The 26,277-nt window shown below is 43.4% G+C and overlaps 1 protein-coding gene across 1 annotated transcript in view; it reads left to right on the top strand.

The window, feature by feature from the left end:
- The first annotated feature begins 5,869 nt into the window (after positions 1–5,869).
- MECP2 (methyl-CpG binding protein 2) overlaps positions 5,870–26,277 on the top strand; it is a 59,704-nt gene continuing 39,296 nt past the window's right edge. The window contains exon 1 of the mRNA XM_070462937.1: positions 5,870–6,010. Within this exon, the coding sequence (XP_070319038.1) occupies positions 5,949–6,010 (62 nt within the window). The 5' untranslated portion in view covers positions 5,870–5,948. The remainder of the gene's footprint in view (positions 6,011–26,277) is intronic.

Here is a 26,277-nt window from a genome sequence, read left to right as displayed (position 1 = left end):
CAGTCACTAAGTCGTATCTGACTCTTTGCAACCCCATGGACTGCAGCATGTCAGGCTCCCCTGTCCTTCACTATCTCCCAGAGTTTGCTCAAATTCATGTCCATTGAGTCAGTGATGCTATCTAACCATCTCATCCTTTGCCACCCCCTTCTCCTTTTGCCTTCAATCTTTCCCAGTATCAGGGTCTTTTCCAATGAGTCAGTTCTTTGCATCAGGTGGCCAAAGTATTGGAGCTTCAGCTTCAGCATCAGTCCTTCCAATGAATATTTAGGGTTGATTTCCTTTAGGATTGACTGGTTTGATCTCCTTGCAGTCCAAGGGACTCTCAAGAGTCTTCTCCAGCACCACAGTTCCAAAGCATCAATTATTTGGCACTCAGCCTTTTTTAGGGTCCAACTCTCACATCTATACACGACTACTAAAAAAACTATACCTTTGACTCTACACTTTTGTTGGCAAAGTGATGTCTCTGCTTTTTAATACACTGTCTAGATATGTCATAGGGCTTCCCAGGTGGTGCTAGTGAATTAAGAACCTGCCTGCCAATGCAGGAGACATGAGAGACATGGGTTCGATCCCTGGGTCGAGAAGATCCCCTGGAGGAGGGCATGGCAACCCACTCCAGTATTCTTGCCTGGAGAATCCCATGGAAAGAGGAGCCTGGTGGGCTACAGCCCATAGGGTCGCAAAGAGTTGGACACAACTGAAGCAACTTAACACACACAGGTTTCTCATAGCCTTCTTTCCAAGAGCAAGCATCTTTTTATTTCATGGCTGCAGTCACCATCCACAGTGATTTAGGAACCCAAGAAAATAAAATCTGTTACTGCTTCTACTTTCCCCCCATCTATTTGCCATGAAGTGATGGGACTGGATGCCATGATGTTAGTTTTTGAATGCTGAGTTTTAAGCCAGGCTTTTCACTCTCCTCTTTCACCCTCATCAAGAAGTTCTTTAGTTCCTCTTCACTTTCTGCCATTAGGGTGGTATCATCTGTGTATCTGAGGTTGTTGATATTTCTCCCAACAATCTTGATTCCAGCTTGTGATTCATCCAGCCCGGCATTTTGCATGATGTACTCTGCATATAAGTTAAATAAGCAGGGTGACAATATACAGCCTTGATGTACTCCTTTCCCAATTTGGAACCAGTCCATTGTTCCATGTCCAGTTCTAACTGTTGCTTCTTGACCTGCATACAGGTTTCTCAGGAGGCAGGTAAGATGGTCTGGTATTCCCATCTCTTGAAGAATTTTCCACAGTTTGTTGTGATCCACACAGTCAAAGGCTTTGTCATAGTCAATGAAGCAGAAGTAGATGTTTCTCTGGAATTCTCTTGCTTTTTCCATGATCCAACGGATGTTGGCAATTTGATCTCTGGTTCCTCTGCCTTTTCTAAATCCAGCTTGAACATCTGGAAGTTCTCAGTTCATGTACTGTTGAAGCCCAGCTTGAAGGATTTTGAGCACTACCTTGCTAGCATGTGAAATGAGTGCAATTGTGCGGTAGTTTGAACATTCTTTGGGCATGCCTTTCTTTGGGATTGGAATGAAAACTGACCTTTTCCAGTCCTGTGGCCGCTGCTGAGTTTTCCAAATTTGCTGACATATTGAGTGCAGCACTTTCACAGCATCATCTTTTAGTATTTGAAATAGCTCAGCTGGAGTTCCATCACCTCCACTAGCTTTGCTTGTAGTAATGCTTCCTAAGGCCCACTTGACTTCACACTCCAGGATATCTGACTCTAGGTGAGTGACCACACCATTGTGGTTATCTGGTCATTAAGACCTTTTCTGTACAGTTCTTCTGTGTATTCTTGCCACATCTTCTTAATCTCTTCTGCTTCTATTAGGTCCTTGCCATTTCTGTTCTTTATTGTGCCCATCTTTGCATGAAATATTCCCTTTGTATCTCCAATTTTCTTGAAGAGATCTCTAGTCTTTCCCATTCTATTGTTTTCCTCTATTTCTTTGCATTGTTCACTTAAGAAGGCTTTCTTATCTCTCCTTGCTGTTCTCTGGAACTCTGCATTCAGTTGGGTATATCTTTCCCTTTCTCCTTTGCCTTTTCACTTCTCTTCCTTTCTAAGCTGTCTTTAAGACCTCCTCAGACAACCATTTTGCCTTCTTGTATTTTTCTTTGGGATGATTTTGGTCACTGCCTCCTGTACAATGTTACAAACCTCCATCCATAGTTTTTCAGGCACTCTGTCTATCAGATCTAATCCCTTGAATCTATTTGTCACTTCCACTGCATAAGGGATTTAGATTTAGATCATACCTGAATGGCCTAGTGGTTTTCCCTACTTTCTTCAATTTAAATCTGAATTTTGCAATAAGGAGCTCATGATCTGAGCCACAGTCAGCTCCAGGTCTTGTTTTTGCTGACTGTATAGAGCTTCTCCATCTTCGGCTGCAAAGAATATAATCAATCTGATTTCAGTGAAAGTAAGATCCGATGCTGTAAAGAAGAGTCTTACACAGAAGTATAGATCAATGGAACAGAATAGAAAGCCCAGAGATAAATCCACAAACCTATGGTCACCTTATCTTCGACAAAGGAGGCAAGGATATACAATGGAAAAAAGACAACCTCTTTAACAAGTGGTGCTGGGAAAACTGGTCAACCACCTGTAAAAGAATGAAACTAGAACACTTTCTAACACCATACACAAAAATAAACTCAAAATGGATTAAAGATCTAAATGTAAGACCAGAAACTATAAAACTCCTAGAGGAGAACATAGGCAAAACACTCTCCGACATAAATCACAGCAGGATCCTCTATGACTCACATCCCAGAATTTTAGAAACAAAAGCAAAAATAAACAAATGGGACCTAATGAAACTTAAAAGCTTTTGTACAACAAAGGAAACTATAAGCAAGGTGAAAAGACAGCCCTCAGATTGGGAGAAAATAATAGCAAATGAAGCAACAGACAAAGGATTAATTTCAAAAATATACAAGCAACTCCTCCAGCTCAACTCCAGAAAAATAAATGACCCAATCAAAAAATGGGCCAAAGAACTAAACAGACATTTCTCCAAGGAAGACATACGGATGGCTAAAAAACACATGAAAAGATGCTCAACATCACTCATTATCAGAGAAATGCAAATCAAAACCACAATGAGGTACCATTACACACCAGTCAGGATGGCTGCTATCCAAAAGTCTACAAGCAATAAATGCTGGAGAGGGTGTGGAGAAAAGGGAACCCTCTTACACTGTTGGTGGGAATGCAAACTTGTACAGCCGCTATGGAAAACAGTGTGGAGATTTCTTAAAAAACTGGAAATAGAACTGCCATATGACCCAGCAATACCACTTCTAGGCATATACACCAAGGAAACCAGATCTGAAAGAGACACGTGCACCCCAATGTTCATCGCAGCACTGTTTATAATTGCCAGGACATGGAAGCAACCTAGATGCCCATCAGCAGATGAATGGATGAGGAAGCTGTGGTACATATACACCATGGAATATTACTCAGCCGTTAAAAAGAATTCATTTGAATCAGTTCTAATGAGATGGGTGAATCTGGAGCCCATTATACAGAGCGAAGTAAGCCAGAAAGATAAAGACCATTACAGTATACTAACACATATATATGGAATTTAGAAAGATGGTAATGATAACCCTATATGCAAAAAAAGAAAAAGAGACTCAGATGTATAGAACAGACTTGTGGACTCTATGGGAGAACCCGGGGGTGGGATGTTTCAAGAGAACAGCATCAAAACATGTATATCTAGGGTGAAACAGATCACCAGCCCAGGTTGGATGCATGAGACAAGTGCTCAGGCCTGGTGCACTGGGAGGACCCAGAGGGATGGGGTGGAGAGGGAGGTGGGAGGGGGGACCGGGATGGGGAATACATGTAAATCCATGGCTAATTCAATGTATGACAAAAACCACTGCAATGCTGTAAAGTAATTAGCCTCCAACTAATAAAAATAAATGGAAAAAAAAAAAAAAGAAGAGTCTTACATAAGAACCTGGCATGTTAGGTCCATGTATCAAAGTAAATTGGATGTGGTCAAACAGGAGATGGCAAGAGTGAATATCAACATTTTAGGAATCAGTGAACTGAAATGGACCAGAATGGGTGAATTTAATTCAGATGATCATTATATCTACTACTGTGGGCAAGAATCCCTTAGAAGGAATGGAGTAGCCCTCATAGTCAACAAAAGAGTTAGAAATGCAATCTCAAAAACAACATAATGATCTGTTTGTTTCCAAGATAAACCATTCAACATCACAGTAATCCAAGTCTGTGCCCCAACCACTAATGCTGAAGAAGCTGAAGTCAAACAGTTCTATGAAGACCTACAAGACCTTCTAGAACTAATACCAAAAAAAGATGTCCTTTTCATCATAGGGGATTGGAATGCAAAAGTAGGTCAAGAGATACAGGCAAGTTTGGCCTTGTAGTACAAAATGAAGCAGGGCAAAGGCTAACAGAGTTTTTCCAGGAGAAGACACTGGTCACAGATAACCCTATGGGGGAATAAAATGAGAGCAAAAGCCAGTGGACATCTAAATAGCACCCCTTTCACCGTTGCTTTATCTACCCCAAATTCTTATCACTATGTGACATTTTATTTTATACTTTTTGTATGTTCACTCTGAATCTTCCCCTACAAGAATGTTAATTTGGTGTCTTCCTCAGTACTCTGCATCCAGAGACTGTAACAGTGCCTGGTACATAACATGGATTTAATAAATGAATGGGGGTGGGGTAGGGAGTCACATCAGAAGGTTCCTTCTTAACTGGAGAAGTAGCAAAAAGAGCATTGGATGTATTGGATGATAGCTGGAATCAGAGTAAAGTTGCCTTGACAGACAGTCCTATCCTGAACACTCCATTAGCTAAAGTGAAGTGAAGTGAAAGTCACTCAGTCGCGTCTGACTCTTCAACCTCACCCAGGCCAGAATACTTGGAGTGGGGTAGTCTTTCCCTTCTCCAGGGGATCTTTTCAACCCCAAAATGGAACCCAGGTCTCCTGCATTGCAGATGGATTATTAACCACCTGAGCCACAAGGGAAGCCCCCATTAGCTAAAACTTTTTTCATACTCTTAAATATTTTTCTATACCAGCGTTGTGGGATCCCCAATCACCTCTTCCGGGCCGAGTGCTGACTTCTTTGTGTTCCCACTGCCCCCTCTGTCCACTCACCCCAAACCATCTCATCCAACCATGACAGGTTTCGTGCAAGCCTTGGCATGCACCTTCTTGCCCCACCAGAGTTGCAAGAAGGTCAAGGCTACAATTCGTAGTTCAGTTTATTCCTTGCCCCTTTGAGAGTGTGGCACACGGTAGGCTCAAATGAAAGAACGCCTTGGGTAGGCCTCGTAAACCAAGGTCTCTTGTCTGGAACAATGTAAGGCAACTTTGCTGTTTGTACTGAAGGTGGTGATACTGAGAAAATGTGGCTGTTGCGGGAGGCTTATAGCAATGTAGTTTGTGTGTTTGCGGACAGCAGGTCAAGGGCCCAGGATGGTCGCTAAAACAGGCGTCTGGAGCCTAGGCCGTCGCTTGGCCCCAGCATCCGCAAAGGCCTATTAATCCTTAATATTCAAATTCCGCCCACTAAACCATCCCCTCAGCGCCCAAGCCTCCTCTTTTCCCCAAATGACGGCCGTTGGCAGCCAATCGGCAGCTAGACGGGACGTCCGCCCCCTTTTCCCTCGCCAGAACGGACATAGAGTCTCGCCAATTGGGGTCGCCGCCACCGAGGCCCCGCCCCACCCTGGCCGCCGCATCCAATGGAGCGCCGGCTCGCTCAGGCACCGGGGGCGGGGCGCAGGCGCGCAGGTGCAGCTGCGCGCAAGCCGGCCGGGAGGGCGGGGCGCGACGTCGGCCGTGCGGGGTCTCGGCGTCGGCGGCGCGCGCGCTCCCTCCTCTCGGAGAGAGGGCTGTGGTAAAAGCCGTCCGGAAAATGGCCGCCGCCGCCGCTGCCGCGCCGAGCGGAGGAGGAGGAGGAGGCGAGGAGGAGAGACTGTGAGTGGGACCGCCGCGGCCGCGGGCGGGGACCCTTGCTGGGGGGCGGGGGGTAGGGGCGGGACGTGGCGCGGGAGGGGCCCGCGGGGTCGGGCGACACGGCTGGCGGATGGCGTCCCTCCTCTCTACCCTCCCCCTCCCGCTGGTGACGGCACCCCCCCCCCCCCCGCGGCCCGTTACCCGCACTTGCGGGTGACCGTCCTCGGCGCGGCCTCCTCAGGCTGTCTTTGCCTGCTTCCCCCCGCCCTCCCGCCTTCGGCGCGCATCCCGGCCCCCCGGCCCCGTGGGCGCCCCTGTCGCCTGGGCTTCGCCTGTCGGGGCTGCGCGCGCGTCGTGCCCTTCGCGGGGCTTCGGGCCCGCGGCGCCGTCGCGCGCCCGCGCCCCCGGCCTCTCCCTGGCTCGCGCTTTCCCGTCTCCCTCCCTCGCGCGCCCCCTCTCCCGTTACTCGGCCCCCCCACTGGCGCGCGTGCGCAGTTCGCCTCCCGTCGGGAGAGTGCGCCACAAGGGCTCCTGGGCTGTCGCCCCCATCTCCAGGCTTTGCCTCCCCCTCCTTCTCGCCCATTCCATGACTTTCTGCCCCCCCCCGCCCCCGCCGCGAGCGAGTTCCTTTCGCATCTAGCAGGAACAAGTAGGTGGGAATTATTGTCCACCCACAAAAGGCACTAGACATTGTGTTCTTGGCCCCAGAGCTCATCAGAAAGAGGCGGTGATAGTTGCCATCAGGAGCCTTGGGGAGGGGACGGGGTGTCCGGCAGCACCCGAAGCGCTTCGATGGGAGCGCGCCCCCAGGGCGTTTGTGGGGGCCATGGCCTCAGAATACGAGCGCCCTCCCATCCTCCCCCCGCCCGCCCCCCTTCGCCAGCGATCTTCCAGTTACATAAGTGAAGTGGGACTCAGTCTGTGACGGGCTTCCATAGTCCCGGAGCGCGCCCGCCTCAAGATCACCAGTACCAGATGGGGCAAGTTCACCGCATCGCCGGGGTGCCCATCACTTGATCCCTGAAAGTTTATTTTCTTTCTAGTTTGCTTCTGAGTCACCCTGACTGAAACTCAGGTGACTGATTAGTGGCGTGGCAATGTTTTTTGTGGTTTTGCACTGAAGACTTAAGGTCATGGTGAAGAGTTTAAAAGATTGCTTTCACAGAGGATACCGTTCATGGCCTTGCTGAGTGTGGATTCCAAGGGGGGGAAGCTGGCTGTGGAATACACCTCTGTGGCCGTCGCTTCTACTGTGAGTGTGTTCGGTGAGGATTGGTCACAGCCGAAATGGGCTCCACCACAAAATTGATATTCCTGACTCATGGTCAGGCAGATGTGTGCTTCTCGTTTTTCCAGGAACAGGAATGGGCTGCAGAGCCATTCAGAGTTGTGTCTCTGTTGTGCCAATCAGTGCCCCAAATTGTGAGATGGTAGCCTAGAATTCTGTGGGTGGTTGGTGATCACAGAACCGAACCTACTGGCCTGTGAGTCTGAGTGGCTTAAAAGTTGAGGACTCTGGCAAGTTTTAGGCATTTTGTTACATTACGAAAATGAAGCATATTCGGGCCTTGGTAGCAAAAATCATTATTAACAGGCAGTTGCTATCCAGGAGAAATTTGGGTTCCACTGTCAGAATTTTCATCTGCATCTGAACGATTTCAACTAAGAATGCCATTAACCTCTTGGGTCCTTTAAAATATGCTGAATCTTTCTTTTTTTTTTTTTAAATCTGGTTTTTAGTTTTAGGTCTTTTGGGAATTTCCACTAGGGATTTAGGGAAATAGATTTATTTATGGGCTTTGAAGGACTTCTAAATCCTAGTCCTGGAACCTAGGAAACATTTGCTTTCATTTTTTACATGGATGTATCAGAACCTTAAAGGGCACAGTCAGTTTCAGAGGTGTAGAGTTGATTGAATAAGTTGCCACAGAACACCCATTCGTGGCATGTCAGCGAGGGGGCTGATCACTGAGGTGCATTCCTGTCTGCACACACAGATACACAAGCCTCAACGAAGATTCCAAGGTTTGTACATCTGAGCCTCAGATGTGACCAGCAAGGGCTCTATTTTGTTTCACATCATTGGCAGTGCGTTAGCTGCCTCGGGTGCCCCTCCTGTGCCCCTGGGGCACAGCCTCCAGAATATAGTTTGTCTGCAAAGTACCTGGCGGCATCTGAAGTCATGGTGTCCTAACAGCTTGAGGAAACCCTCTATGGCTTTCTTGCCAGTACACACCATGCTCTTTTTTTGTTGTTACAAATTTGCCAGGAATGCTTGCAACCTAGAATCCCAGGTCTTTGTTTCACCTGACAGAGCATGATGCAGTCCAACCATACTCCAACTTTTGTGCAGCTTATGTTGCAGGAGGGTTCGAGTACAGTTTTGCGTTTTATTTGCAATTTCCAGCCACAGCCCTTGTTTCCCGGCTGGCCCTGCCTCTTTGTGGCTGAATCTAGTGGGATGGGGAGGCACGCTGTGGAATTTGACAGAATTGGATGAAGGAGTCCAATATGATGATGTCCCCCTCCTGAATACCCCTTCCCCCATGTGGAGACAGAATGAGAACCTTGCTTCTCGAACGAACCTAGAATAAAGAAGAGCCAATGGAAAAGTGTTAGTTCCTTCCTGGGGGGCGGTTTCCACCGTTAATACACCTGCCTGGGATTATTTACATGATAAATGATGTCTCCTGGAACCTGTGATCTTTTATAAAGGTGAATATCAGTGAAAATCTTTTAACTGGCTAAGAGCAGTTTGTGGCCAGCCTGCCCGAGTTATTTATGAGAAGAAAATTATAGAAAGGGTTTGACATTTGCAGTTAACTAGTGTTTCAAGCACAGTGCGGGTAAAGCATAGTCCTAGACTGGTGGTTCCAGGGAGCGTGGCAGACACCTGTTTGTTCTCCCTGCCTTTGCTGGTGATATGCACGCAGACCAACTTCGTGTGGCTGGCAGACACAACCTTTTTTCTTGGGTCGAGCATTATTACCGCTCCAGTGGGAGGACCTTGTTCTCAGTGCTTCTGTACCAGTGCCTTCCAGTCAAACTGTCATTGTCACCACTGTGCCTTTACCTCAATTTGAGTAGGATGGATGTAAATAAGTCTCTTTTCCTTGGACTCACTGACACAAAAGTTGTGCTCTTCTACATTTACCTGGTCTCTTCTGCCTTTCTTTGGCACGGAGCCCCTTCCTATCGAAAGCTTGCTTTGTACGCCATTGCTTAAATACTTGGTTCTACCCCTTTGATGGTAGGTATGGTGTTGGGGGGAACTGAGATTGGGAATTTGGGGGCTGGCAGAGCATGGCCACCCCCATATTTAAAGGGAGTTGTGACCATTCTGTTACAGAGTAAAGCCTTGGTCTTTTTCACTTCTTAAAGGCACACTTACATTGGTTCTGCTGGTGTATGAATGTCTTGAGCATAGCTGTTTTGTTATACTGCAGAAGTCTGGACTCTTGGGATCAAGCCTTAGAAAGGCTTCCGTGCAAAAGAGCTGGGGGCACTCTATATACATATATATAGACCTGCAATTCACTGCTTTATTGGGTTTTCACCTAAGTGCTCTCATTTGCTGACTCTTTTTTATTTTTTTTCTCCACGAAATCTTGAGTTATCAGAGATCTTAAACTTTCAGAGCTCGAAGGAACCTTAGTATACATCCCTCAGTTTACAAATAAAAATGCAATTTACCAAAAAAAAAAAATGCAACTGTGAGAAGTTGTGGCTTTTCTAGGGCCTCCCAGCCGGGATGCCAGTTTGATTTTTATTATATAGCTAAGTGAGTAATAGCTCAGCTGGTAAAGAATCCACCTGCAATGCGGGAGACCCTGGTTCAATCCCTGGGTCAGGAAGATCCCCCGGAGAAGGGATAGGCTACCCACTCCAGTATTCTTGGGCTTCCCTGGTGGCTCACATGGTAAAGAATCTGCCTGCAGTGCGGGAGACCTGGGTTCGATCCCTGGGTTGGGAAGATCCCCTGGAGGAGGGCATGGCAACCCACTCCAGTGTTCTTTACTGGAGACTCTCCATGGACAGGAAGAGCCCAGGAGGCTACAGTCCATGGGATTGCAAAGAGTCGGAAACAACAGAGCAACTAAGCCCAGCACAACTGAGTTATACTGTGACTTTGACTTCTGGGATTTTAGAGCATTCTATGACTCGACTGTTTAATTCTGAGGCCTCACTGCACCTCAATAGATAATTCCAGATACCATCCTGGTAGTTCCAGATCAGCAGTAAAAAACTTGGTTGGTGTTGCACTTCTGAGTTTGATTACATGAGTAATTGTGTGAATGGTCTCTTAAGTTGTACACGCTAGGTTTTTTTAGTCTAAAGATAAAAGTGCAACTCTTGGGCCAGCAAGGTATCAGAAATTAGCTAATATGGGGTGGTTGAGGTTTTAACAAGGAAATGATGGTTGTCTTGATGAAAAGTATAGTGGCAGAAGACTTTCTTTGAACATGTGTTCAAAGGCAAAAGAGAAAGTATCACACTGTTAACTCAGTTTGTTGAACATTTTACTGATCTGAGAGACCTAAAAGTGAGTGCTCAAAAACAGTCTTGTGTATGTCTGAGGATGGCTTAGGATCTCCCAGGGTACTTGGTTTCTGTTGGTTCCACCTGTTTTTTTTCTCTCCTGGCTAAAGCCTCTTTACGTGATGTCACAGCAGCTTGTTGCAACTTCAGCTGCTTGAAAATGACAGGAGACTTTGCCTCTGCATTTCATGTGTTCTTGATATGACATTTTGATGTTGCCTGTTCTCTGGAACATATCTTCTGTCTCTGGGTATTTCTGTATGACATGTTGTACGAAATACTTACTGGAGGTTGCTTCCTAACTGTACGTTTTATACTGTCAAAATGTTCCTCAGAGGTGACAAGACCTGTGATAGTGTCAGTTCTAACACTCATGAATCTTTCCTTTAGCACTGTGTGTTATCTGGCAGTAAATTTCAGTGTATCCTTTGTTTCTAGCTAGGTAAGCTGGGAAATAGCAAGGTACTTTGTCTGTATGTTTATCTTCAAAATGTCCCAAATAGCCCTGGGAAAAAGGTCGTGCAGCACGATGGGGGCTTTCAACTTACGATTTTCTTTGTTTTAGGCTCCATAAAAATACAGACTCACCAGTTCCTGCTTTGATGTGACATGTGACTCCCCAGAATACATCTTGCTTCTGTAGACCAGCTCCAACAAGATTCCATGGTAGCTGGAATGTTAGGGCTCAGGTAAGTAACCTTCCTTTTTTTTTTTTTAGTATATGTCCTGGTTTGGCCATCTGTTTTTAAAAAAAAAAAAAAAAAAGGAATCAAACAAGATCTACTACTCTTGAACCGTTATCAAAGTACCCCAAAGACTAAAGACTTAACGGTGCCAAACTGTGCCATATAATAAAAAAAAGTCACTTCCCTGAGCCCTGAAAGGTCAGTTGGGTTAAGGCTCCTTGGTAGCCACGGTGTGATCCGGGGGCGGGTGTCAGATTAGAGCTGGAACTGGTGACCTGCCCCTTCAGTTCACCTTCAAGCAGGTCAGCTGAGCGGAGAGCGCTGGGAGCTCTTCACCTGCTGCTCCAGCTCTCACCTAGCGGCCTTCAGCGTGGTGCTCTATTTGCTCTGGTCTCGGGTAAATGACTTCCTGGTCAACATTAGCGAGTGGCAGTGATGCATTTGCAGACACAGGAACCCTCGTGTGGTCCCCTAGAAGGACGACTTCCTGCAAGCTGTGGCCAGACAGCAGAAAGAAAGAAAGTGAAGTCACTCAGTCGTGTCCGACTCTTTGTGACCCCATGGACTGTAGCCCACCAGGCTCCTCCATCCATGGAATTTTCTAGGCAAGAGTACTGGAGTGGGTTGCCATTTCCTTCTCCAGGGGATCTTCCCAGCCCAGGGATCGAACCCAGGTCTCCCGCATTGCAGGCAGATGCTTTACCATCTGAGCCACCAGGGAATTGAGCGTGTGTATGCCGCACACCTCCCACAGGGGCCACAGAGAGCACCCTGAGGCCCTTTGGGCTCTTGAGACTTTAGAGCAGGAGGAAGGCCTTTTGAGAAGCTGGGAAGCTAGGCCCTCTGAGTCTGCTGTGCAGGGGTCCTGTCACCCGTGTGTCAGGTGCTTGGGCACCACCTCCTGGCCTTTGAATTTGGTCAGATCAAACGGTTCCTTCATTTCTAAACTGGCAGGCTCAGTATCTTAAGCTTTTTTGGAGGCCACATCCACATTTGATGTTTTGACATCTGGATTGCAAACATCCCGTGTGGTAAGACTGAACACGCTAATTTGATTTCTCCATTTCTTCTCCAAAGAAAAACACATGACTTTACACATATGCGGTCCTTGGGATTCCAGCTGACCCCCTCAAGTTGTGCGTTTAGTTGTCTCTCTCTAGCGACTTGTGATGCTTCAGTCTGAAGCTGTGTGGACATCCATCTTGGCCCATTTCGGGGCTGGGAGAGGGGCAGAGAGTTTGGGTGGAGGAGCAGAAAAGGTGTAGACGGAAGTGAAGAGCATCACGCTGCCTCCAAGTCGAAAATTTGGTTCTGCTTGTGATCCTGTGACTTAAATTGTCATTCCCATTTACCACTGCGGGGTGTGCTCTGGGCCCTGCTGACAGGATGTTCTTTGTACACCACGTATTTATGCTGGTGGGAATCGTTTGGCTGCCGCTTTGTGCATTGTCTCAGAAACTGTGTGGACGAAATGTAATACAGGCAGTGAATGGGTTTCTTCTGATAGATATTAGGCCTGAAGGGGTGATTGATGTTTTTAATAGTCTTTTTCTCCGATTGCAAATGGATTTCATAACACAGACGGTGGCGACTCTGTACAGTTTCTTCTAAACAATGTAGAAAGGAAGAGATGTTTTTAAAAAATAACTCTTATTACTTATGAATGGGAGAGACACAGCCGTTTGAGCTTCAAGGGACTTTGAAATGAGTGTGAGTGTGAAAGGCACTCAGTCGTGTCCGACTCTTTGTGGCCCCATGGACCTATACAGTCCGTGGAATTCTCCAGGCCAGAATACTGGAGTGGGTAGCCTATCCCTTCTGCGGATCTTCCAGGAATCAAACCAGGGTCTCCTGCATTGCAGGCAGATTCTTTACCAACTGAGCTATCAGGGAGCTTTGAAGGGAATTCTCAAAGGACAGAACCTGTCTTTAATAGATAAGTACTTGATCTCTTACTACTTTTCCTTTTTAAGAAATTATAAAAAATAATACATGCTTTTTTTTAAAAAGAAAAGTCAAACTATTTTAAAGTATATCAATAAAAAAGCAAATGCTCCCAGTACTCTCCACACCCACTACCCAAAGTAACTGCTGTTAATAGCGTAATGCAGATCCTTCTGATTCTTCTTCCTAGGCTCTGCAAATATGTTCTGTTTGTATTTTTGACAAAATAAGGATCGCATGGTACGTATTCTACATCTATCCATGTGATACGTTTCTCTGCCTCATTTCTGTTAAATAGAAGCGTAGTTTTGTGCCAATTTACTGTCATGAAGTGTTCCCCTTTTTGGTTTTCTTGATGGTTCACTATTAGAGATGCTATTGGATTGAATGTCCTCAGGTGCCAGTCCTTTTGAAGAATGGCTGCCTAGACTTGAAGTTGCTGGTGGGAACTTAACCACGCCACCTTCCAAAATGTCTATCCCATTTCCCGTGACAGTCTTAGCAAGTGCCACTTCCTGTATTTCCCATACCCTCCCAGAATTGGATGTCCTTTTTAAATATGTGTTTCTTGGGTTATTACTAGGGTTGAACATCAGTGGTCACTGGCCATTTGTATTTGGTTTTTGTGAATTGCCTATTCATGTCCTGCATTTATTCTTCCATCAGGGTATTTCTTTTTAAGTCAGTTTATAAGAACTCTTAATATATTAAGGATAGTAAATCTCTGTCATCATGCAGAGATTTTTCTTTGTTATGTGACATGACAATAATCATCTAGATTTTCTTTCTTCCTAAAAAACTTGATGATGTGCTATATTCGTACATACATATTTGATATATGCAAAAGATTCGTATAGGTAAGTTGTCTTATGTTTTTTGTATGGTACTTGGGATACTTGTTTTTGTATTTAACTTTGGGACGGGATGAGGTCTCGAGTCCAGCTAGCCAGTTTGTCATAGCCGTTTGTTGAACCATCTAGTCTTCACCTTTATTGTATGCTGACTTCAAGTGAACAGAGCATCTTTTACTTCTTTCTGAAGTTTTTTCTTAGTGAGGCTCTTGAGGTCAAGCCCGTCCACAGATAATGGTTTATGCATTCATCCAACAAATATTTTTGCTCCTGCTTTGAGCCAGGGGTGGTGCTGGGCCCTGCATGTGCTGCCTTCTTCACTGGCTGTGGGGTGCTGGGAAAGGCGACAGAGGTCGTGATGCCAGCTGCATGGCTCCCTTGCCCATTCCGAAAAACTTGAGAAAATAGCAGATCTTCACAAAGTAGGTTTTAGGTAAACTAGGAGGACTTCAGAGGGTGTATATATGCATGTGTGTGTTTTAAATTCTGACACAGAAGTCGGAGCCATAGGGTAGACTGCAACATAAGCATAGTTTGTTTTCTAACTCAGATAATTGCGGGCTGATTTGTGTCTTGATTTATGATGAGGGCTTTTTGCCGTTAAAATAGTTTTATATTCAACTGCCTTGGTTGTGATGGAGTAAAAGTTGCGCTCTGATAAAAATGGTAATTTTCTTCTATGATGATTTTGAAGCTTTCTGTAATAGCTGATAAAAATAAAGACAGGGTTTTGGTGAATGTGATCTTTGGGGAACAAGTGTAATTTTTTGCGGCTGGCATCATTTAAATCTAATAAGTACCCTCAAAACTGAAGTGGAGTCCTAATTTCTTTTTCACTTAAAGAAATGACATAAGGGACATGTGATTAAGGAAAAGGCTTCTTGTGTAAGGCTGAGGTTTTTTAATGATTATTTTAAATACGTATATAACAGTACAGCATTAAAAAGGTGGTATAAAAAGTTACATGATATAAGATCTCCTTGCCATCCTGTCTCCAGACATCCCTTTCTCCCTGAAGGCAACCTTCATTACCAGTTTCTTATTAATCTGTGAGTGTGCATGTGTAATTTTGAAATTGTGAAATGTTCATAACAGAAAATTTTCTGTTTTAACTATTCAATGTGCAGTTTAGTGACATTGAGTACATTCTCTTTGCTGTGCGGCCATCACCACCATGTATCTCCAGAGCCCTTTTATCTTGCAAAACTGAAATGATACCCGTTAAATGAGAACTCCCCATTCCTCCCCCTCCCTCAATCCCTGGCAATTGCTCATTTACTTTGTCTTCTATGAAATGGACTATTCTAGATACCTCATATTATTATATATTTTTATATATGTGTTTATGTGTATATTTTGTGCATGTGGTTTTTTACCAAATAGTAAAACTGCACATTTGCACAGTTTGCTCTTTTTAGTTAATATATTTTGATGCGTGTGTGATATCAATTTCTGTAGAGACATGTCACTCATTTTAAGGGTTGGGGTAGTAGTCCATTATGGATACATCATAATTTCTTAACTGATTTTCTCTTGATGGATATTTATGTTTCCAGTGTTTTCATTAATGTTGTAGTGAATAGTCTTTTATATAATACCATTTTTCACAGTCAAGTTCTGTAGGAGAAATTCATAGAGCTGGAACTTGCTGGGTTAAAGGATATATGCATTTTAAACTTTGATAGATATTGCTAAATCAAGGACAGCCTTCCAATTGCGTGGTTTTAGAGGGGGAAAAAAACTACATTTGAGTAGATAAGCACAAATTTGTAGAGATTAGAGCTGTTTATTCCGGTAGGAAGAAATCATTTTCAGCAGTTAGCATGAGAAAGCAAAACTTCAGAAGCTTCCATTTCACGACCTAGTGTGAACAGAGGAACTGAGACGGGACCCTTTATTTGGCAAGGAGAACGTCAGCCTGTTCTCATTTGTGGATCATGAAGAAAATGGAGTGTTTTTATTTTATTTTGGTACATTCTAACTTACAGCGGCTCCTTGGGACTCAGGGTTGAAGAGCGCCACAGCTGCTCAACGTTCTCTCTCATTTGTGTTGTGATGTCATAAGGAGTACCCTGAAAGAATTCAGGACCATATTGCTGTCACCTCATTTCTCGTTGACTGTGGTACTCTTTCTGTTGCAGTCCTTTTTTCACTTACCCTGGACTATTTGAGCATCTATTATTTGTCAGTTCCTGCCCTAGATGCTAGGGACTGTTCATACACTCAGTGATTTTCTGGTCTAAAAGACAACAGGCCAATACGCCTTTATTTTACAATGGGCTAAAGGCTACAGTGGCCACTTAGAGTGCACAGAAACATTAGACAGATCCCACCTGGTATCCTGGGTAGCGTCAGGGAAGAGACTTCTTTGAAAAGTGACCCCCCCCCCAGGACCTTAATGATAAGGCACCTTTAGATTCCAGGAGGAGGCACATGCAGAGGAGAGGGCTGTGCGTCTGGAGGCTCAGACGCGAGAGAACTCGGAGAGTTCAGGGTGGGAGGATGGGGCGGCAGGGGTCTCAGAGCAGCTGCGCTGACAGGGATGCTGGTGGCAAAGCAGACCCAGCTGGCCCGGCTGTGCCAAATAGGCTCAGTCTTCCTTCCAGCTGCCTCACTCTGAGAGGGTCCCGAGCCCCAGGAGATGGTGGCAGGCACTCCGGCCACCTGGCCTGTCCCCCCAACCCCTGGGCTCTGGAAGCCATCTGCCCATCAGACCCCAGGGGCTCCCGCTCCATGTCTCCTCCTCAAACCTTCCTTTCCTCCCTGATCCTGGAGACTGAGAGGTTGCCCATCCCCCGAAGGTGATGGGGCTACTCCCCAGCCAGGCTCCGTGCTGTGGTCCACGGGCCAATATATAACCTTTGAAAATTGCGAATTCCCAGGACAGTGCCCTACCGCAGGTGACATTCTGCAGCTTGTGCTTTTTACGTGCCCCTTGGCTTTTGAGCCTGGGCCATGTTGCTGTGTGCAGCCCTTCATTCATTTAACTTGTCTCCTTGTGCTGTGGAAACATCTTTACAACCGAAGTCCCACCAGAGCCCTGAGGGAGAATGGAATTGTCGAGAAACAAGGATTGACATCTGGTTTATGTTTACATCCTTCAGCTCTATTAACTGAAAAGATATTTTTATTTCGGTGTTTGTGAAAACTTTCCACAAAAAAAAGGCATCCATTTTCTAGACTTATTAATAGAGCAGTCCGAAGGTTTTATTTTTAGTTTTGAAAGAAATCAAAGCAGGCTTCTGAGATAGGCACATTTTCCCTCATTCCCATCTCCTTTTCACGTTTTGCTAAGACACCAACTTGAGTGCTTTTCAGCATGAGCTGACTGTCTTCATGTAGATTATTTTTGAAAAATGTAAGCACTTGGGTTTGTCTGGGGTTTCTTCTGGTACTTTTGACATTTCTTTGAAAAGTATTTTAAATCTGTATATACGTTTTTAGTAATTTGTTTTTAAAATACAAATTTCCATGTTTCTGGGTTTTCTGTTTTTGTAAACAGCAGAAGGTATTAGTCCATATTAAGTACTAATTTGCTCTAATATTTTCAGCTGTTTTTGGAATTACACTTGGCAAAAAAAAGGAGACAAATGTCTGCAGTTGTGACAGTTTGACTTTTTGTTCCTTTTAACTCCAGAATAAATAATTCTAGTGAATTTTTTTCTAGGCTTGTAAGAACACAAGAATGATTCAAGTCATTGTAATAAGTAGTTAGGCAAAATTGAAAGTCTTTTTTTCAGTGGTATGACCCTGTAAGAAACTGTTAATATAGCCTGTGAGCAACTGTGTAAAATTTCTTAACCACTCTTCCAGATTGTTTAAGACAAAAGAAAATGAACAACCAAACAAAAATAGTGTTCATCATGCTCTTTATTTTTAATTACATAAGTAGAACATCATTCTAGGAAATTTAGAAAATGCATGTGGAAATTACTCTGGAAATTCCAGCATGCAGAGAAAACTGCTGTTACAGTTTGGTGTGTATCTTTCTAGACTGAGGGTTCTGGCTCAAGTTTGAGAAGTCAGGGGTTCTGTAACCTTGGATGGGAGAAACACTTGGCCTTTATTTTTACTAATCTCTCACTAAAAATTTAATAATATACAGGCAGCAGACCATGGCAGTGTTAGGAGTACCTGTGCTTTTGTCACCAATAGAGATCAAAGATGCTTTCATATCGTATTCCATGCAGTTATGGAGATTTTGAAATATTGCTCGTGTTCATCACAACTCAAACTTAGTTGTCAGACTCACCTCCAGATCTGGCTATTTAGTGGTTTACTAAAGAGGCACATATTACTCTCATACCAATTCTCGAAGTAAGTTGTTAATCAATTTCTATGTATTTTATTTTATGCATTTGAAAACGTCCTTCTGAGGAGTGGTTCAGAGGGCCAAAGTCCATTATGCTATGCAACTCCAGATATAAGAACAGCCAACATTTGAGTGGTCGCTATGTCGGGGAAAGAGATCAGGAAAGCCCTGAAACATAGGTGCAATAAAGAGAGACAGAGTGACATGAAAAGTGAGTTTAAGTTACTATATCAAATATTTTTTATGAACACATTAATATTTTCCAGATCCTGTGCAAAGTGTACTGCGACTACAACTGGCAAATAATAACCTAAAGGTTACCTTTGCTGTTGGCATTTTAAATATCCTTCTAGAGTCTTCTTTACACACCTGTGTATACATGTCTATGTTTTACTTATTGAATATTTATTTGTTTTTTGGCCGCACTGGGTTTCAGTTGTGGCACATGGGATGTTCACTCCTCGTAGTAGCATGCAGGATCTTTAGTTGTAGCCTGCAGGATGGATCTAGTACCCTGACCAGGGATCGAACTCAGGCCCCTTGCATTGGAAGCATGGAGTCTTAGCCACTGGACCACCAGAGAAATTCCTACATGTTGATTGAGATAAATACTGTTGTAACTTGCCTTCTTTCCACATTGATAATGCTGTAGATATCTTTCCATGTCAGTAAAAATATGTGTCATCAACTTTTCTCTAAAATGAAAATAACTTGTGTTTTCTAATTATAAAAGTAATAACTGTCTTGTGGGGGAAAATGTTTTTTAGAAAATTTGGGAAGAGCAAACGGAAAGATTGTCCATAAAACTGCCATCTACACATAGATAATGTTTTTATGCCATCATTTTAATTAATTAATTAATTAAGGCTGTTTTCATTATTTCTGTGTGTGGCTGTGTGCTGACCATTCTACTCTGTGCCTGTGTCTCTAGCTTGCATCTCTGACCTCATTTTTTTTTGCTTTTCTTTTCTTAATTACTTTATTTTAATTGGAGGATAATTACTTTACAATATTGTGATGGTTTTTGGCATCTCTAACCTCTTGAGCCCCGCATTGGATGACTTCTTCAGTCTTTCCTCTGGAGTTGCTCCTAGCCATCTCAAACTTAACGAGTCCCAAACAGAACTCTTGCTTTTTTCCCTCCTTCAACTCTGCTTCGGACACAACTGAGTGACTGAACACCAACAACAATGGATCTGCTTCTCTTCCTAGTTTTTGTTTCATTAAATGTCATCAGCATCCACCCTGTTACCAGTCTAAAATTCTAGATGTCCTAGATTCTCACCTTCCTGATATCAACCAGCAAGTACTGTGGGCCTCCACATTCAAAATGTACCCCAGAACTAACCACTTCTCACCACCTCCACTAAGACCTCAGTCCCCACCACAAGTCACTTCTCAGACAGATGCTCTAAGACTTCAGGTCACATGTTGAGCAGCTTTCTTACCCACACTTGGAAACAGCTACATACTTCATAGGCCTATTTTTTTTTTTTACAGTGGTACTTAATTCTAAGTGATTAAATGTTTCCATGTGCAAATACTGGGTTCCTTGCTGCTCTGTGTTGAAAGATCTGCAGTTCATCAGGCTGTCATCCAGCCATTCATCCCATGATGGAGTTAGGTATCTACGGTACCTGGGGCAGTGTGGTAGGCAGGCTGTAGGGTGACCAACACAGAGTGGCATCTTTTCTGCATGGAGCTCAAGTGTGAGTGGAGAGACAGATTTTAAATAATTCCTGAGTGATTATGTAATTACAATGGATTCAGTGTTCTAAAGGAGGAGTTGGAACAGGGTTCACTGTGATCATGTGTAATGGAGGAATAGCCCAGCCTTGGGAGGGATACGGAGGCCCACCTGAAGGAGGCAGTGCTGAAATGAGGGACCAAGGGGGCAAAGCCCAGAGTGGAGGAGGGCTTTCCAGGTGGAGAAGAGTACCTGTGAAAGCCGAGTCTCGCCAGAGCTTCATCAACTGAGATACTTAAGCAGGCTGCTGCAGAGCAGGGGTTAGGGGCTGAGATGCAGGCTGAGAGGCTGACACGGTGGATGCAGGATTTTTGATGTTAATATCATAATAGTAGGAAGCTATCGAAGGGTTAGGTTGTTTGGATTTTGATTTTATAATCAAAAGTATTATAGCCACTTGATAACAGCATAACCTAGAGGTTATGGTGAAAACAACAGTCTAGCCCTCTCCTTCCCTGTTCCATGACCCAGAGATGCGATGCCAGCTTTTCATGGTGTCTCCTTTGAGTTTCTTTGGTTACTGTCAAAACTAAATTGTATGTTTGTGCATCTTTCTTTTTTTATGCATCTTTCTTGGTTTGACAGTGTTGGGGAGTTATGAAAGAAGACAGCTTACATCACCTCCCTTGCTGTCATTCATATTCACAATAGTGGTTCTTGTTCCATCACCTTTAGTCCATAAAACACTTCCCCTCTATGGAAGGGGATATAATAACCCTGGATCAGTATAAATACTAAATGTTTGCTTTTGATAACTGAATTCCAGAGTAAGGAGCTGGTGTAATGATCACCTGAAATGGTGGCAAAATATTTGCGGTTGTATTTTCTGTTCTCTTTCATGTCAGTATAGACTCATGGAATTTTACTTATTAAATGTTCTACTCTGCAGCCAAAGTCACTATTCTTTCTTGATCAAATTATTCCAAATGTGGCCAATGAGATTCCCTTTATGCTGGCACCTGTGTCATCTTGGACATACCAAGATGTCATACCCTTATTAATTAGTCTTTGAGTGATTCTTTTCTTTCTGGGATAAGACATTCCATCCCAATGTGTGCTTTTCCTACCCCAGAACTGGTTTCAGGAGTTCTGGATCCTTTTAGTGGGAAGTGGTATTTAGAATCCAAGATTTCGGTGTTAGATGTGCACACTCTTACTGGGGTGCCATTGTATCTATGATCTTTCAGTGGACAAAGCTAGAAAACATACTGAAAAGCTTTCTTACCTCACAAATACATAATGACATCTACAATGGAAATTAACATTAGAGGGTTTGTCATTAAATTAATATTAGCGGGTTTGTCTTCAACTTTATTTTACCCTTGTATATCTTTTTCTTACACAAAAAAGTTCATTCCTAATTAACATTAAAGGTTACTTACTTTATCCTGTAATATACATAAAATAATTATCAAATTATAATATCATTAGTACTACGAAAATAATTATTATGAAGTTTCAGATTTCTTCTTGTCCTTAGGCTATATCTCACCAGGGACATAAAATCAAGATTATTGTGTTCAAAAACCACCTGGAGGATTTGCTTCTAGTAGTAGTGAGGTAGCTCATTTTGGACTACCTCCCACCTCCTTGCAGATAACAGCTAACAACTTAAGACAAAAATTAAAAAACAGTTGTTTTAAGGCACTAGAGAGAGACTGAAAACAGGCAGAAACTAGAGGGAAGTCGATACTTGGAAGAAGGAAACTGCATTAGACGAAAAGCAGCTGTTTACCCACAGACAGTCCTCCTCAGTGCTGCTACAGGGAAACAGATTTTGATAGAGACCTAGACTCGAGGGTTAAGGAATAAGAGGAATGAAGGCAGAAATTCTGGAAAGCAGATTAGCCACAGGCAGTGGGGAAGATAGGCAAATTCTTCATAGAAACTCTACTAAACTCCAGCTAAGGCAGAAGGAATGAATAGAGATTTCAACTGCTGCTCACCACAGGGAAGACTGAAGATCTCTTCAAGAAAATTAGAGCTACCAAGGGAACATTTCATGCAAAGATGGGCACAATAAAAGACAAAATGGTATGGACTGAACAGAAGCAGAAGATACTAAGAAGAGGTGGCAAGAATACACAGAAGGACTACACAAAAAAGATCTTCATAACCCAGATAACCACGATGGTGTGATCACTCAGCTAGAGCCAGACATCCTGGAGTCTTAAGTCAAGTGGGCCTTAAGAGGCGTCAATAAGAACAAAGCTGGTGGAGGTGATGGAATTCCAGCTGAGCTATTTCAAGTCCTAAAAGATAATGCTGTGAAAGTGCTGTGCTCAATATGCCAGCAAATTTGGAACACTCAGCAGTGGCCTCGGGGCTGGGAAAGGTCAGTTTTCATTCCAATCCCAAAGAAAGGCAATGCCAAAGAATGTTCAAACTACTGCACAATTGCACTCATCTCACATGCTAGCAAAGTAATGCTCAAAATTCTCCAAGCTAGGCTTCAACAGTATCTCTGTGAATTGAGAACTTCCAGATGTTCAAGCTGGATTTAGAAAAGGCAGAGGAACCAGAGATCAAATTGCAAACATCCATTGGATCATAGAAAAAGCAAGAGAATTCAAGAAGAACATCTACTTCTGCTTCATTGACTACACTAAAGCTTTTGACTGTGTGGATCACAACAAACTGTGGAAAATTCTTAAAGAGATGGGAATATCAGACCACCTTACTTGCCTCCTGAGAAATCTGTATGCAGGTCAAGAAGCAACAGTTAGAACTGGACATGGAACAATGGACTGGTTCCAAATTGGGAAAAGAGGCTGTGTATTGTCACCCTGCTTATTTAACTTATATGCAGAGTACATCATGAGAAATGCCAGGCTGGATGAAGCACAAGCTGAAATCAAGATTGCCAGGAGAAATATCAGTAACTTCAGATATGCAGATGACACCACCCTTATGACAGAAAGTGAAGAGGAGCTAAAGAGCCTCTTGATGAAAGTGAAAGAGGAGAGTGAAAAAGCTGGCTTAAAGCTCAACATTCAAAAAACGAAGATCATGGCATCCGGTCCCATCATTTCATGGCAAATAGATGGGGAAACAATGGAAACAGTGACAGACTTTATTTTCTTGGGCTCCAAAATCACTACAAATGGTGACTGCAGCCATGAAATTAAAAGATGCTTGCTCCTTGGAAGAAAAGCTATGACAACCTAGACAGTGTATTAAAAAGCAGAGATATTACTTTGCTGACAAAGGTCCATCTAGTCAAAGCTATGGTTTTCCCAGTATGACTCTGGGAATGATCATGATTCTCACATCCCAGTCATGTATACATGTGAGAGTTGGACCATAAAGAAAGCTGAGCACCGAAGAATTGATGCTTTTGAACTGTGGTGTTAGAGAAGACTCTTGAGAGTCCCTTGGACTGCAAGGAGATCAAACCAGTCAATCCTAAAGGAAATCAGTCCTGAATATTCATTGGAAGGACTGACACTGAGCTGAAGTTCCAGTACTTTGGCCACTTGATGTGAAGAACTGACTCATTGAAGAAGACCCTGATGCTGGGAAAGATTGAAGGCAGGAGGAGAAAGGGACGACAGAGGATGAGATGGTTGGATGACATCACCAGCTCGATTGACATGAGGCGTTTGTGATGGACAGGGAAGCCTGACGTGCTGCAGTCCATGGGGTTGCAAAGAGTTGGACGTGACTTAGCAACTGAACTGAACATGCCATACATGAAATTTAATTCAAGATTAATTATGGATCTAAATATAAAGCTTTTAGGAAAAATCAGGAGAATGTCTTCACAATCTTGATATAAAAGTTTCTTAGCATACAGAAAACAGTAATTATTAAAGGGGAAAATGGATTCATTGGACTTAATTAAAACGTAAAACTTTTGCTTTTCCAAAGGTAAGATTAAGAAAATGAGAAGACAGAAGTCACTGAGAAATATTTGACACAAGTTGTGAATAGGAAAGTCGTATATCTGACAAGTGACTTATACCCAGAATATATAAAGAACTCTTACAACTCAATAATAAAAAAGACAGTCTATTTTTGAAACAGGAAAAGATTTTAGTAAGTACTTCATAAAGGAAGGCATCTGAATGATGACCAGTTTTTGCGTGAAAAAAATGCTAACATTAGTCATCAGAGAAATGCAAATTAAAGCCACAATAAAATACCACTACATACCCACTGGAAGGGCCAAAACTGAAAACTGACAACACCAAATGTTGCTGAGGATATGGGGTGGGGCTTACTGGAAACTGGTGCCAGGGAACTTTCTGTGACCATGGTAACATCTTTTATCTTGATAGGTGTTTGGCTTATACAGGTGCATACACTTGACAGAACTCATCAGTTGGTACACTTAAAATTTGTCATTTCACTGGATGTAAATTCTACCTAAAAAAATGAAAATGAGTTTTTATCTCTAGTTAATGATATACATGCTAACTTGTTTGGAGATGAAGTGTACTGGTGAACTTTGAAATGCATCAAAAATAAGATGGATTGATGTGTGGATGAATCATGTCAATAATGGTAGAATCTGGGTGATATATATGTGGGTGTTCTTTGTACAGTTTGTTCAATTTTTCTGTATGTTTCAAATTTTTCTTCATAATGTGTTGGGGAAAAGTCATTTGGAATAATTCTTTTTTGCATGGTTATGTTACTGATTTGATGTAGTTAGCTTTATTTGTTTTCAATGTTGTGGTTTGCTTTTTTCTCTTTATTTGTAGCATACGTATTTGATGGTCCAGCAGTCGAGCCTAATTTAATTGGCGAAGTGCTCCTTTAGCAAATTTCTTCAGTTATGATTGTGGAATAACAGTGTTATGATTGTCATAATGATTCTTTATGTGTGTGCTAAGTCGCTTCAGTCATGTCTGACTCTTTGTGACCCTATGGACTGTAGACCACCAGGCTCCTCTGTCCATGGGGTTCTCCAGGCAGAATACTGGAGTGGGTTACCATTTCCTCCTACATGATTCTTTGTATTAATAGCCTATATGCACACTTAATGTACATGTAAACAAAACATATGGGTTTTATAATTCTCTTTTGTTATTCTGATCAGATGTACTGAAATGAAATTTGGTATCTATTGAATCTAGTATAACAGGCTTGAATTAAAAAAAAAAAAGCCAAGCCTCAGATGATAACTAGACTTGTGGTGGTGACCACTTTGTATTGTATAACAGAAGTCAAATGCTGTATACCTGAAAGATATGTTTTAATAGGCCCCAAAAAATTTAACAAGAAGCTAAGCCCATATAATGTTCAGAAGTTATTAGTTTCTTGTTTATCCTTCTACTGCTTCCTCTTGCAAAAAGATAAACCACTATATACATATATTCTTATTTAACCTTCTTATACAAAAAACATGTTTGATATACCGTTCTGCATCTTTTTTTGTTTGTTTTCACTTCCTCTGTCCTGGAGATCACTACCTACCAGCGTTGTTACCCTCCTTGCTTATAGTGGTCTGGAGCTCTCCCTTTTGCATTCTTTTTGTTCCTGCTGCACAGACTGTTGTGTGGATGAACCATGCTTTAGTCAAGCAGCTCTCTGTGGATGGACATTTGGGTACTTTTCAGTCTTTTCCTGTTGTAAACAGTGACGCTCTGTTGTTTTGTATTTGTGCCTAATTCATTTTTAACCTCTGAACTCCCGTTGTCTGTTTCTTTCTTGTTTGTAGATGTTTCTGTTCTGGTTTTATGGCTAAATTATCTTCGAAAACATGAGAATATTCTCTGTGTCCTCTAGGGACAGAATTGATCTCTCTTCCGTATTGCTGGGTCTCTTCCCCGAACCCTGGGGAGCTGTTCGTGTTGGGGATGGGAGGCCTGGGTGGCTGGCCCCCTGCCCCTGCTCGCTGATGGAGTCACCCCTGTCCTGCAGGATCCCTTCCCCTGGGGAGGGTGGGCATAGGAGTTTTATGGGAGTTGAGGCCCGAGCAGGGCAGGCCGACCTGCAGACTTGACTGTGGTGGGAAGCAGACGCCATGGACAGAGGTGGGCTTCGCTTGGGCTGCTGTCAGCCCCACCAGGAGCCTTGCAGGGAGGACAGGAAGGTTCCAGCCGCAGACTTAGGAAAAAACTGTCTGGTTTCTGGCCTGTGGGAGGAAGTGGCACCTTGCACTCCACATGTGCACACTCACCAACCCCAGTGCCATCACCCTCACTTGGGAGCTGGCTGAAAATGCCCTGTGCTCAAACCTTCTGGATCAGAATCTGATGGTC

Source organism: Odocoileus virginianus, unplaced genomic scaffold, assembly GCF_023699985.2.
Source record: "Odocoileus virginianus isolate 20LAN1187 ecotype Illinois unplaced genomic scaffold, Ovbor_1.2 Unplaced_Scaffold_18, whole genome shotgun sequence".
Lineage (NCBI taxonomy): Eukaryota > Metazoa > Chordata > Mammalia > Artiodactyla > Cervidae > Odocoileus > Odocoileus virginianus.
This window is presented reverse-complemented; position numbering and strand designations above follow the sequence as displayed.